This window comes from Engraulis encrasicolus, chromosome 22 (genome assembly GCF_034702125.1).
Source record: "Engraulis encrasicolus isolate BLACKSEA-1 chromosome 22, IST_EnEncr_1.0, whole genome shotgun sequence".
In the NCBI taxonomy this organism is placed as follows: Eukaryota; Metazoa; Chordata; class Actinopteri; order Clupeiformes; family Engraulidae; genus Engraulis; species Engraulis encrasicolus.
Genome location: NC_085878.1, coordinates 43899590 through 43912648, shown reverse-complemented (window position 1 = coordinate 43912648; position 13059 = coordinate 43899590). Strand labels below are relative to the sequence as shown.

The 13059-nt window shown below is 42.9% G+C and overlaps 1 protein-coding gene across 6 annotated transcripts in view; it reads right to left on the bottom strand.

Moving 5' to 3' along the window:
- ppip5k1a (diphosphoinositol pentakisphosphate kinase 1a) overlaps window positions 1-13059 on the bottom strand; it is an 84212-nt gene that overhangs the window by 54452 nt on the left and 16701 nt on the right. For all 6 annotated transcript variants that reach the window (XM_063187726.1, XM_063187723.1, XM_063187724.1 and 3 more), the window contains exons 8-13: window positions 4293-4394; window positions 3771-3932; window positions 2345-2466; window positions 1456-1557; window positions 983-1069; window positions 739-814 (exon numbers count right to left, since the gene is read on the bottom strand). In XM_063187726.1, coding sequence (XP_063043796.1) covers window positions 739-814; window positions 983-1069; window positions 1456-1557; window positions 2345-2466; window positions 3771-3932; window positions 4293-4394 — 651 coding nt within the window. The remainder of the gene's footprint in view (window positions 1-738; window positions 815-982; window positions 1070-1455; window positions 1558-2344; window positions 2467-3770; window positions 3933-4292; window positions 4395-13059) is intronic.

Genomic DNA, 13059 nt, shown 5'->3' with positions numbered 1-13059 from the left:
TGGTTGAGATCAAATCCAAATAAGCCAAATAACAGAGACTGCAGCAAACATCAAATAAACGGTGAGGTGGACTCTAAAACATTGCAGACAACTCAGAAAATGGCTTTGATGTTCAAAAAAGTGGACTTCTCCTTTAAAGCGCAGATATTGAAGCACACAATAAATTATTCGAACATTATAATAGAAAACCTTTACTGGCTTTATGCACAAAGCAGTATAATGAGATAACATGTTACTCATTGAAAATGTGCACAATGCATATATGGTCCAAATGACGCTGCAGTAGCTCACTAACCTACTGTGTTGTAGTATGTGCAGTGGTCTACACCCCTGAGGCCAGATGAATGCAAGCTCAGTTTGCCTGTGACGCATGACCCAATGACATCATGTCACAGGATGGGGTGACAGTGGTAAAGGAGGTATACGAGTCTCCTAGCAACCAAAGGGTGACTGTTTTGACTCGATGACGTCATGTGACAGAATAGGAGTGTTAGTGGTTGAGAGGTAGGTCAGTTGCTTAGTAACCAATGAGTCATTGTTTTAACGCCACCTTCTCTTAAATGGGTCTGTGTCCTTGAGAAAATCACTGAACCTCATTCTCCCATTGCCTTGCAAGGCGACCTTGACAACCGCTATGCAAATGAACGGAACAAGGGTACACAATGTGAAACATTTCGAGAAGAATGTGCTCCACAGTCTAGCGTCATTTAGCATTGCTTGAGACTGAGTTAGGCTCACCTGAAGTTGTTTTGGTTTCTTCAGTTTTAGCTTGCCCGTCTTGTAGCCCCCGTACTTATCAAACAGTTGAAAGAACCTGAGGAAGAACACAAACTTCAATGAGGAGCCTTCATGGACAGGCATAAGGTCTTAATAAGGTCAATAAGGTTTTAATGAACAAGCACAAACAGATGGAACATTTGTTGGATGCTTTTTGAATTTGAGTTTGTGACTGCTCTTTTTGCCTTGCTGATAGATGACTTACATGGGATTGCGGACCTCCATCTTCATTTTCTGTTTAGGGGTGCGATCGCCATGCCGGATAATCGCGATGACACATCGCAGCTCCATCCTGAACACGTCAAAGTGATTAGAAACTGTATTTATGTGTGCGAGCGTGCGAGCGTGCGTGCATGCGTATTTACTAGTAAAAGCCTGTATTCATAATACAATAGATAGATGCATGGTAAACAAATAGGGTCTTCTGCTTTCAAGAAAAAATGTGAGGATGAGTGAATTTGCAACAAAAAAAACGCAGTTACAGCGCATACTCATCTTGGTGTGAAATTGCATGCCGAGGTGAAAATGTGAAATTTTGTTTGTACAGCTGAACAGCCACATGTTCTACAGTGTGTGTGTGTGTGTGTGTGTGTGTGTGTGTGTGTGTGTGTGTGTGTGTGTGTGTGTGTGTGTGTGTGTGTGTGTGTGTGTGTGTGTGTGTGTGTGTGTGTTACTCACATGGTGCCTGAGGTGGTGGGGACAATGGGGATGTCTTCTGCCTCGGTGGGGATGGACCAGGGGATCTGGAACTGGGGGGCCAACTCCCGCATCACAATGTTCCTAAGAACACACACACACATGTCATTTATTAACACAAACACAACCACAATCAAAAATATGGACGGGTTACTCAGCAGTATGCAGGCAAAGTGATGCAGGCAAACTCACAGAAAAATGTAATATGTCTGGGAATACCACAACACATACTGTATGTCGCGCACACTCACAGCTAACTTTGCTTAATGAATAATTCCTGAACAAAACCTCAGTTGCAATTGTGTAATGGTCTTGAGGGCCAGAAGCCAGGGATTAGCAGATGACATTTGGCTCCTTTCTTCCTACTCTGCAAGGTACATAACTTCCTGGATTGGCCAGATGTAATGAGCTTAGTATGCCTTTTATCCCAGAGACACACTTCCTGCCCGCTACACCGTGCCAATGAGGCCAAACTGCTAAATAATGACAGAAGAGCGCAAAATAGTAGCTTTAGAGGTCTGCAGTGTTATTCCTGACATGAACACTGTTTAAGGTGGGAACAATATAGACAATTATAGGCAATAATAGGTAGTCATAAAGATAACAAACTGGAGATGAAGAATCTAAGGCCCTCTTGAAAACAAGTTCAAATAAGAGTTGATTTATTTAGAAAGGCAAAATGTTGCAGCCAGGCAGTCATGGCCAAAACAGATGGGCTTTTTTAAAATCTTATGTGGATTTGCCGATACATTAAAGCTATTTCAATTGTTTGAGAGCTCTTTGTACAGCATACTGTACTCCATCTTCAGTTTAATGGCAGAAGAGTGTCTGTGTAGAAGTGAACTGCACTGTCTTGTGTTGTAAATCTCACCCCAGGATCTTGGCACAGTCGTCGTAGTACTTCATGGAGTTCTTAACGAAACTGAAGCCGTTGACGTCACACACGTAAGAGTGTCCGATTGCTCGGAGCAGGTCAAAGCCGCACACGGTTTGCTGTGGAGGACAGACAAAGATCAAGACGGAAATGAAAGTATTAAGAACACATACAGTATTTCCAGACTCAAATTATTAGTGTATTAAGAAATATTTAGACACAGCAACCTCCTACTATTAAACTCAAAGTGCAGAGAGGTCACATAGATGTACAGATACAGCTTGGTCTACTGTAGATGTAGCAGATTAAAATGCTAACATTGCTTCTCTGGGCATGCTGAGTGGCTGTGTGCTGCAGCTTGTTTATGTCCTAATTCAAAAAAGGCACTGTAAATGTTATGACTTTAATTTCTCCTTTGTCATTGCTTTTGTGCCATAATGTGTTGACTTTAATTTTGCAGCATTTTCCACTGCCAATGCATTTGTGCTGAGGACTTAGAACTGCAGATACGGAATGCCTTTCTGATAAACACTGACGTATTCCTCAGGCTACTGTGAAAGCCCTTTTAAAGAGTACTAGGCTCCAGTGAAAGGACCCGTTTATCAGAACCGCTACTGCGCTAACTGATATACTAAGTCCACTACATTTTCACCTAGGTCTGTACCAGGAACTCTCAGCCACAGGGAAATGCCTATCGTGTTTCTGACATAATAATAAGGGATAACTGAAATGAAATGAATTAGAGACCAGCTCTTTTTTCAGTTGAGTAAGGTGTCTTATGTACTGTAGTACTACAGGGATCATATGAGGATGTGTTATGACGTATAAATTGTTCAATGGACGTAGAGCAGTTGGACCTTTTTATAGCCGTGGGGTGCTACTGCAGTTCATTGGAGACCAAGCTACAATGGGTGGACGGATCAATGGACCCGGGGCAGTTGGACAACATGTCGGTCTGGCCCAGTTTTGAACTGGGTCAATTTGAAATCTCACCTTAGTGTGATGGCCCAACAGAACATTTCCCCACATTCACAAAGTGGGTCAATTCAGAAATGTATATAGAATGCACACAGAAAGAAGGACTGTATTTTAGTGTAACTGTGATTTTTCCCACACTCATGTCCAATAGAGTGCTATGATCAGTTGTGTGGTTCGACTTGTAGCTAAGCAGACAGACACAGGGAGAAGGAAAGAAATTGAGGAAAAGAAAGAAACTGTGAGACAGCATGGGAGAAAGACAGAGAGATGCATATGCAGACAGTGAGATGGAGAGAAGAACACAAAGAAAGAGAGAGAGAGAGAGAGAGAGAGAGAGAGAGAGAGAGAGAGAGAGAGAGAGAGAGAGAGAGAGAGAGAGAGAGAGACAGAGAGACAGAGAGACAGAGAGAAACACAGATAACTAAAAGAGGGTGAAATGAGTAACCTTAAAGGCAAGGCAGACTTTGCGTGCCACCAGTTTCTCCATGGCGGTGAGCATGACGGGGTATCTGATCTCCTTCCCCTCACTGTCCCGCTCCACCTTCCCGTCCAGCGCCGGGGACTTACGGGCCTCCGCATGCGCATAGTCAGGCCCCACAGTATACACCTGCACACATAATACACGCACGCACGCACGCACGGACACACACACCACAGTCACAGACCGTCACGTACATTAGGCAAAAGTATCACATGTACAGTGGGTATAGAAATTAATGGATTTGTTGTTGAAAAGCAGAACACGCCTCTTCAAATTTTAGGATCATAATTTTGACAATACTTCCCTCATGAGTTACACTGGCAAGGGACTAATTAGGGTGGCAGAGACATAGACACACAGAGACAAACAGAGACACACACAGGCACACACACAGGCCCACACACAGGCCCCAAGAAAGATGAACACACACACCAAGACACGCACAAAGACGTACGTACGTACGCATGCACGCACGCACACACCTACCTTAACATCTGTCCCATCTGTGGGCATGAATTCCTCATAGATGTAGGAGCCCGTTTTCCTCACACTGCTCTCAGGAGAGTACACACTGCTCCGGCTGCCGATCTGCAAAGCAAACAACATCCAGGTTACAAACACACACACTACAGCAGTGGTTTTTAAAGTGGGGGCCAGGGCCCCCTAGGGGGCTGCAAAGGGATGATAGGGGGGCCGCAGCAGGTTGGCAGGAAAAATGAAGCAAAATGAAATGAATTAATTGAATGAATTGAATAACTTAAATAGCCAGAATAAACCAAAAATAAGATTAATAATCCCAGTGGAATCATTTCTTCTTTACAATGTTTAAGTATTATGCTGTCTGCAGTACTTGAATGGGTTTAGGAATGGAGCAATTTCATAAAGTTGTGAACCCGGATGCACAATAAAAATAGCGTGGCACGGCCCAAGGGGGCCTTGGTTGGAATATACCGCTGTATGGGGGGCCTTGTCATGGCAAAGTTTGGGAACCCCTGCACTACAATGCAAACACATTAATATATCTCTGCAGTATTACATACACAAGCACACAGACACACAAATATCCCGTCAGCACTGCAAAGATAAAGATGTCAGATATCACTACACTTAACAAATCTCTGTCTCCCTCTCTCTCATCTGTCTCTCTCTCTCATGAAAAGCAGTGTTGACAGTGTTGAAAAGCTGGCATACATCATAATAGCATTAACAGACAAGTAAACAAACAAAAATTTGGTACAGTACACAACACAAGTCAATACATAGAGGATAAGGGAAAAACAGCACTGCGCAGTTTCACACAAAATATTATTTTTCACACTCAGCATATCTGCATCTGCAGTCGTACACAGACCTACTAAACCCACAAATGCAGCACCTCTCCTGCACTACACATAGCTCAAGTTGAATGGCATACAGCTCACCACTCCACTCCACTCCACTCCACCGCATGCACGCACACACACTTTCACACAAATGCTGCAGAGGTACAGTAGCAACACAGACTCACAGACACAGACACAGACACAGACACAGACACAGACACAGACACAGACACACACACACACACACACACACACACAGACACACACACACACACACACACACACACACAGACACAGACACAGACACAGACACAGACACACACACACACACACACACACAAACACACACCAGCTGCAGAGATAGCAATGTACAGCTGCCAACATGTTGAAACCCATAAGGCACTATGGGCCCTGACCTAAAAAGCAGTGAGATGTGAATCATACAGTATGAGTGATGCCATGACAGTCTGTAAATGCTTCAGAAGGGGGTGATATAGTACTGTATAGCCCAGAAAAGTCTGAAGGCAGATGTGCACTCAAATGAAGTTTGGTGAAAAGAGAGGTTCAATGTCCATCAGTTAACAGTTGTTTGACGTCACTGAAATGTGTAAATAGGGAAAAAAGCAGTAAATGTGCATCATTCAAATGGATGTCAAAAGTAACGTCTTACGGTGAATTCATCGAAAGACAAGCTCCTGAGCTGGGTCTATGTGGTGATTTTGTACAAACAACGTAACAAGTCAAGATCAAAGTTTGAATGGTCAATGTTATTGCTGTCTTACTCTCTTGAATATAGTACACGGGAGGCAAACTTCATTTGAGTGCCCATCTGCCTTCAAACTTTCTGGGCTATACAGTACAGTATATCACCCCCTTCTGAAGCATTTACAGACTGTCATGGCATCACTCATATGATTCACATCGCACTGCTCTTTCAGGTCAGAATGTTCATTAATGTGGAATATCCTGAGAAGCTTGAGGACTATTCTCTCCCAGGTGTCATGAGCTCTAGTTTGATGACATCAGTTATAATGTATCTGTGCTATATCTCGCTATAATCTCCTCTGTAAAAGCTGTGATATTCATAAATATAACACAAGGCATGCAGCAGCAGGGAGACTGAGCATCCCGAAGAGCAATACGAATGCATTTCTACGCACTGTTAAATATAGATCAATTAAAGCATGGAACAATTTGCCAACCAAATGAACTATATTGAATAGCAAAGTGGTTTGAGGAGTAAGGAATTTCTAGAGGTTCTTCTAGAATTTTACTGGAACACTCTACAGCTATGAGAACTCAAAATTTGGGCAAAATTCTAATCACATATTTGTGATGGTACTCCTCAAAGGGTTAAAAAACAGGTGAAAAAACATCTGAGCCTATCATATATAAACTAGGTTAGTGCAGAGGTAGAGATGTTTGTCACAAGGTCTTAAACCATTATTAAAGTAATTTATGTTTATATTAAATGGGTTTTTTTGTGTTTGTTTTTTTCTTTCTTTCTTTTCAATGTATGGTGCTTAAATGAATGTACAGATTTGTGTAGAACTTTTAACTGTGTGTGATTTTATTGTTGGACCCCAGGAAGAATAGCTGGGTTTGCGCCCAGCTAATGGGGATCCTAATAAACTAAACTAAACTGTGCCTTATCTGTATGCAACTTAAGTGCTTTGGATTACATGACCTGGATGAATGAGTACATTCTCAAACATACCATGTTTAATGTAAATTGTACCGTATTGAAGGGCCGCACCCATGAAATTCCAAGAAAAACCACCCTCACCTTTCCTGCTTTCCTGGTAGTCGGGCATGTTCTTGCGGTTACAGTAAAACCTGTATGTGCCCTGGTGATGAAATATGACTTTGCTACTGTTCATTTCCTTATGTTCCTGAGCATGGTACCAGCCTCATGTTGTGGTTCCCTGGGGCATATGCCGAGCTCCCCACACATGTGAAGGGCCCAGCAAAACTATAGTGTAGTTGGATGCACTGTGTACTGCTGTGGTCACATTAACCATAATAGCAAAATGGGAATCACTCACTTAACGCTATCTAACTTAATTTTACAAAGTACATTTATGAATGCTACATATGGCCATTATGTCAGTGATTTTCAGTCAACACCATAAATTCCCCACAACCCGGGAGAACATTCCGGTCTTTCTCCAGGGGCATTTTTTTTTGTTCATAGTTCATGTGCATGTTCATTTTCATTTTGCTGAAGGGGCTATATGACTCTTTGTATGACCTTTCTCTATGAAATTCCTCACAGGATTAAAATTCAAGGTCATGCCGTACTACCTGGCTATATTACGGTGTCCACTTTCACCGTCCATATCAAAAAGTCTACGTAGCAGTGAGCTCTGGATGATGATTCTGCCATCATACTATCTGGACCGTGCCATCTATCTGGACTGTGAGCTAGGCAGTGTGACTGGCATCATTTTTTATCATTATGGCGAATATGAAATACATGAATTGTAAATAAAGTTAACATTAAACGAACTTTCAACTACCAAACTAAGGAAGGAGCTGTGCTAAATCACCAGTACATAATGCTCTACTGATGGTGCCAGTCCATCACACCCTGGTTGGTGACAGGAAATACACAAAGTGCAACTACACATTGAGGTCAACCTGAATAGCATAATAACCTATTCAGTGCCTATTCATAGCACAGAAACAGGACAAAAACACACCAAAACAAAAACATGTCACGAGGACAAGACCACACACTGGCCATTTCACTTGGCAAACTACAAGTCCATACATTCAGCAAACCAGCTGAAACAAGAATCTGGCTGACACACAGCTGGGGACATCGCAAAACAGACCACTAAGCATTATTATTCACAACTAAATGACCTCACCAAACCCCCATCCAGATGCATTTACACAATCCAGTGCAAATAAGTCATGCATGATGAAATATGGACAATTCGATCACACCCTCAAGCCTACACACATTTTTTATATATTATGTAACAAGATATACACTCCCGCTCAAGGCGTACCACTCAAGTCATAGCATACCTCTGCCAAGTACACTGCCACTAGATCTGCCACTATCCATAGCATATGAAGCATACTACCCTAAAGCTGGATATAGTGCCCGCTGTTCAACTCTGCTATCCCACAGCAAAGGAAACTCTTCAACACATAAACACTGCCCTTTAAAAGCCATCAGTAACTACAGGAACACCAACACTAGGACATGTCTAACAGGCAGAAAGAGACACTTTAGGCCCAAAACAAAGGAAGTCTTACATAACCCATTTTGCAGACTGTACAATTTCCAGAATGCCACATACACACAAACCTATTGCAGGGTCAGAATTTATGGCACCACAGTCAGGGCTAATTTGCTGTGTAACTGTCTGCACACCATGCATCATTACTAGGACACATTAACAGGCGCGCGCACACACACCTTACACGCACACAGACAGACACACAAACACACACACACACAGCGTGAGAGAATGCAAGCACTTGGGCTAGTCACTGCCGCCCGAAAGTAACCAAACAACCGAGGACGCTTCATCTCCCTGTGAAACCCTCTGGCAACGGCACCATTACATCATATGAGAGAGAGAGAGAGACAGAGACAGAGACAGAGACAGAGAGAGAGAGAGAGAGAGAGAGAGAGAGAGAGAGAGAGAGAGAGAGAGACAGAGACAGAGACAGAGACAGAGAGAATGTATGTCTAGTGAAGCGTACAGCTACTGAAATTAGCTGACACTTGGCTGGAGGCAGAGATGAGAGAGAGAGAGAGAGAGAGAGAGAGAGAGAGAGAGAGAGAGAGAGAGAGAGAGAGAGAGAGAGAGAGAGAGAGAGAGAGAGAGAGAGAGAGAGAGAGAAGAGAAGAGAGAAGAGAGGAGAGAGAGAGAGAGAGAGAGAGAGAGAGAGAGAGAGAGAGAGAGGAGACGCTTGTTCTGAGTAAATGCTGTTGGGACAAGAAGCATCCCTCAGGAGGACATTGCGTGACTGAGTCATTGTGTATTCTTATGTCAGCCATACTTGTGTTATTTATTCACATACGCATTTCAGATCATATGGGAATCATTGGCATTTTACATATTACACATTAAAGTCCTTTTTTGTTACTGACAACAGTCACATATTCATCTTGGTGTGTGTGTGCGTGTGCGTGTGTGTGTGTGTGTGTGTGTGTGTGTGTGTGTGTGTGTGTGTGTGTGTGTGTGTGTGTGTGTGTGTGTGTGTGTGTGTGTGTGTGTGTGTGTGTGTTTGTCAGTGTCAGTGTGTCTTCGGCAGAGCACTTGTGAAGCACTGGTAAGGTGTAACAGAAATAGCCTATCGTAAATCAATATTCAGACTGGGTGGGAGACACGACATGGGGCACACACACACACACACACACACACACACACACACACACACACACACCTCTCCATTTCAAAACACACACACTGAGGGCATTCCCCTGGTGTCTGGGGCACAGTTTCACTTCTACAGTAGCTCTCCCTCTCCTCTTGCACCGCAGAGTGTAACCATGAGTATGAGTGTGTGTGTGTGTGTGTGTGTGTGTGTGTGAGAGAGAGACAGAGAGAGACAGAGAGAGACAGAGAGAGAGAGAGAGAGAGAGAGAGAGAGAGAGAGAGAGAGAGAGAGAGAGAGAGCATATCACAGTATTTCGGTGTGTGTGTGTGTGTGTGTGTGTGTGTGTGTGTGTGTGTGTGTGTGTGTGTGTGTGTGTGTGTGTGTGTGTGTGTGTGTGTGTGTGTGTGTGTGTGTGTGTGTGTCAAGAGGAATAGAAAGAGAGAAAGCGACAGACAAGTGCGAGTCGAGAAAGTCAGAGGGGGTGAGATCTGAGAGTGCGTCACTGCGGTTATGTGAGTGTGTGTGTGCGTGTGTGTGTGTGTGTGTTTACATGCAAGACAGTGCCATAAATAACTGCGCCACTGGCGGACTCATCCATGCATGCGTGCATAAACGCTTAGACTGTTTGCAGAGTCTTATCATGCTTCTCAGGGGAGACCATTTTCCTATATTAGCAACAGGAGAGATGCGCTAATGAGACTGAGCCTTGACAATGACACTCTTAGATCCATCATGCTAGGAAGACAAATAATATGTACATTTGCGTGTTAATGCAACACAAAGGAAACAACATCTGCACATTTGTATGTAAATTCTGCATACTCTTTCCCACCTTCACAGCATTGGCTGTTAGGACTGTAAATAATAATCAATATACCGGTACTGTATATTGCATCGATGCACCGATCCTACGGCTGACGATCGAATCAAAGCGTAATCGTGGGTTCTTTGGTATCCAAAATAAACGAATCGCTGGCACCTGCCCAACGCCAAAGTGGAAAATTCATTGGAAAAAATCGTATCGTATCATATCGTGGGGCTGTGTATTGTAGGCTTAATTTATGTGCCCTGCTACGATTTCCACATCTGATTAGAGGTTAAGGTAAATTTCTTACCATGTATTCATGCATGTGTATGATGATACAGGTGAATGTAATCCAATATGTAACCCATTATGTTTGCTGAATTGCAATTCTAACATGAGATCTGAAACATATCTGATTGGCTACTTAGAACACGCCACATGTCCACCATTTTTTAAGATGGCCACTAGAAGACGCAAGACATTGCAAGCTTGAAAATATTATGTTATTATCATAAGATGGTCGATTTCTCTGAATATTTAAGGACAATACGGTTGGCAACTTAAAATCAAAAAATAATTTTCTACTATGATGGACATTTGCATTACATTTATTCTAATTCATCAACCGTTAAAATAACAAAAGAGATGCAACAGGCACACCACATCTTTATCATAGTCTCTCTCTCTCTCACTCACACACACACTCACACACTCACACACTCACACACTCACACACTCACACACTCACACACTCACACACACACACACACACACACACACACACACACACACACACATGCTTCAAGCATTACTTCCCAACCTCTAGTTAGGAATAAGCCCTTGAAAGATGACCAAGCAGCAGGGAAAGTTAAACACACACACACACACACACACACACACACACACACACACACACACACACACACACACACACACACACACACACACACACACACACACACACACACACACACACACACACACACACACAGACACACAGACACACAGACACACACACACACTGCCTCTTCAGGAATGGGACATTATATCCTGCACTTGAGACAGGTGCAGGATTTGTTTTCATGGGAAGGGGGCCCAAGAACATGACTCACTTTACAACTGACCACACACACGCACACCTTCACGCACACAAACAGCCACTCACGGTCACACGCAAACCAACACTGGGGATGGAGAGATTATTTCCTAACATGAGAAAAGGAGAGAGAAGAGGAAGAGAGAAACAGAGAGATGCAGCGATTCCTCTTGTCCACTGTTGCCGGCTCCAAAAAACACAAGCATGGGAACGCAGCAGTGTGGCTTTAGTTTAAACACGTAGAATGATCATGGGCTTTCAGGAAAAAGCCCTTGGGTGCAGTTGGGACACAGCGGGGACACAGTTGGGACTCAGTGGTCCGGCCACCACAAGCTTAACGAATTAGGCTCCAGAGAAACCAGCGGTGGTCACCAGAACTGAGGACAACACAACACACACTGGATCCAAACCAAACATTAAGCGAACCAGTTCGCAAATCCAAAACACATTTAACCCCGGGTGGGGATAAACAGCATTGCAGTTGAACTTCAGCTGGCCATGTGGTCAGAGGCCAAACTGGAACATTATCACGCAGAGTTGCTGACACAGGCAGGCTTGCATTAACCACGTCAGATAGATAAACTTTAACTGAACTGAACTGAACCACATTACATGGGGTTGAGGGAGAATGGAACAGGGAGAGTAAGGAAGGACAGTATACTGGTCTAGCTATCCGTAAACTTCCATGAATTCTCATTTCCCTAAAGTTCACATCTGAGTGTTTTAGTGCGACATTATTAAGACCTGTTTCTTTCCAACATAGCCATTCAGCAATAATAGATGGGAAACGAGTGGGGGTGAACGATGACGCATTACATCCAGGCAGATTACATGTCCTGTTGCTATGACCTTTAAAGGAACAGACCACCCTTTTTTGATTTTCACATATTTGCTGTATTTCCAAGCATTATTCATGAATGTGCATATCATTTTTGTCTATGTATTTGCATTGCCCAGTTTAACAGTATGGCAATGACGGCATAGTAATGGCTAGTCTATGGAACACAAATAAAACATCATCAAATGTACTTAAAAACCATTTTTAAAATGCATATAAAATTCACCAGCAATGTAAAAGAGCAATTTAAATCGCCAAGTGATCACTTGTGGCTTGCTGCTAAAGATACCATTACTTCCAGTGATTCGCTAAGCCAGTGTTTCCCAAACATTGATAAAACTATGGCGGCCCGCCATAAGTTTTTAAATTTGGCCGCCATAGTTTACGAAAATTAAAAAAAAAAAAAAAAAAAAAAAATTTTTTTTACTTTTTTTTTTTTTTTTACGATATCCGTTTTTTGTTAAAAACGATTTGAATTACGATTTTTAATTTCCTTCGCATTTTCCTCCTGAGTATATACATCCTATAAGACTCTTATTGGTAAGCTTAGATAAGTAGTCCCACGGTTAACATCAGAATGAGGGAAAAGCATTAGAAGTGACCGTAAGGGTATTACAGTTGATTCCATGTGTGCACACGTTAACATCGGGTGAGTAACAGAACATGGCGCAATCGATGCGTTAGACACGCCGATATGCAGGATCTCGTCCAAATCGCTAGTCGATGCATCTTCGCTAACTGCGTTTACATCGCTGCGCGTGTAGGGAATGTTAGTTGTTGACATGTAATGGAATTCCTTCAATTGGTGCTTTTCTTGCTTCAGTTGTAGACAAAACGATTGCCAAACT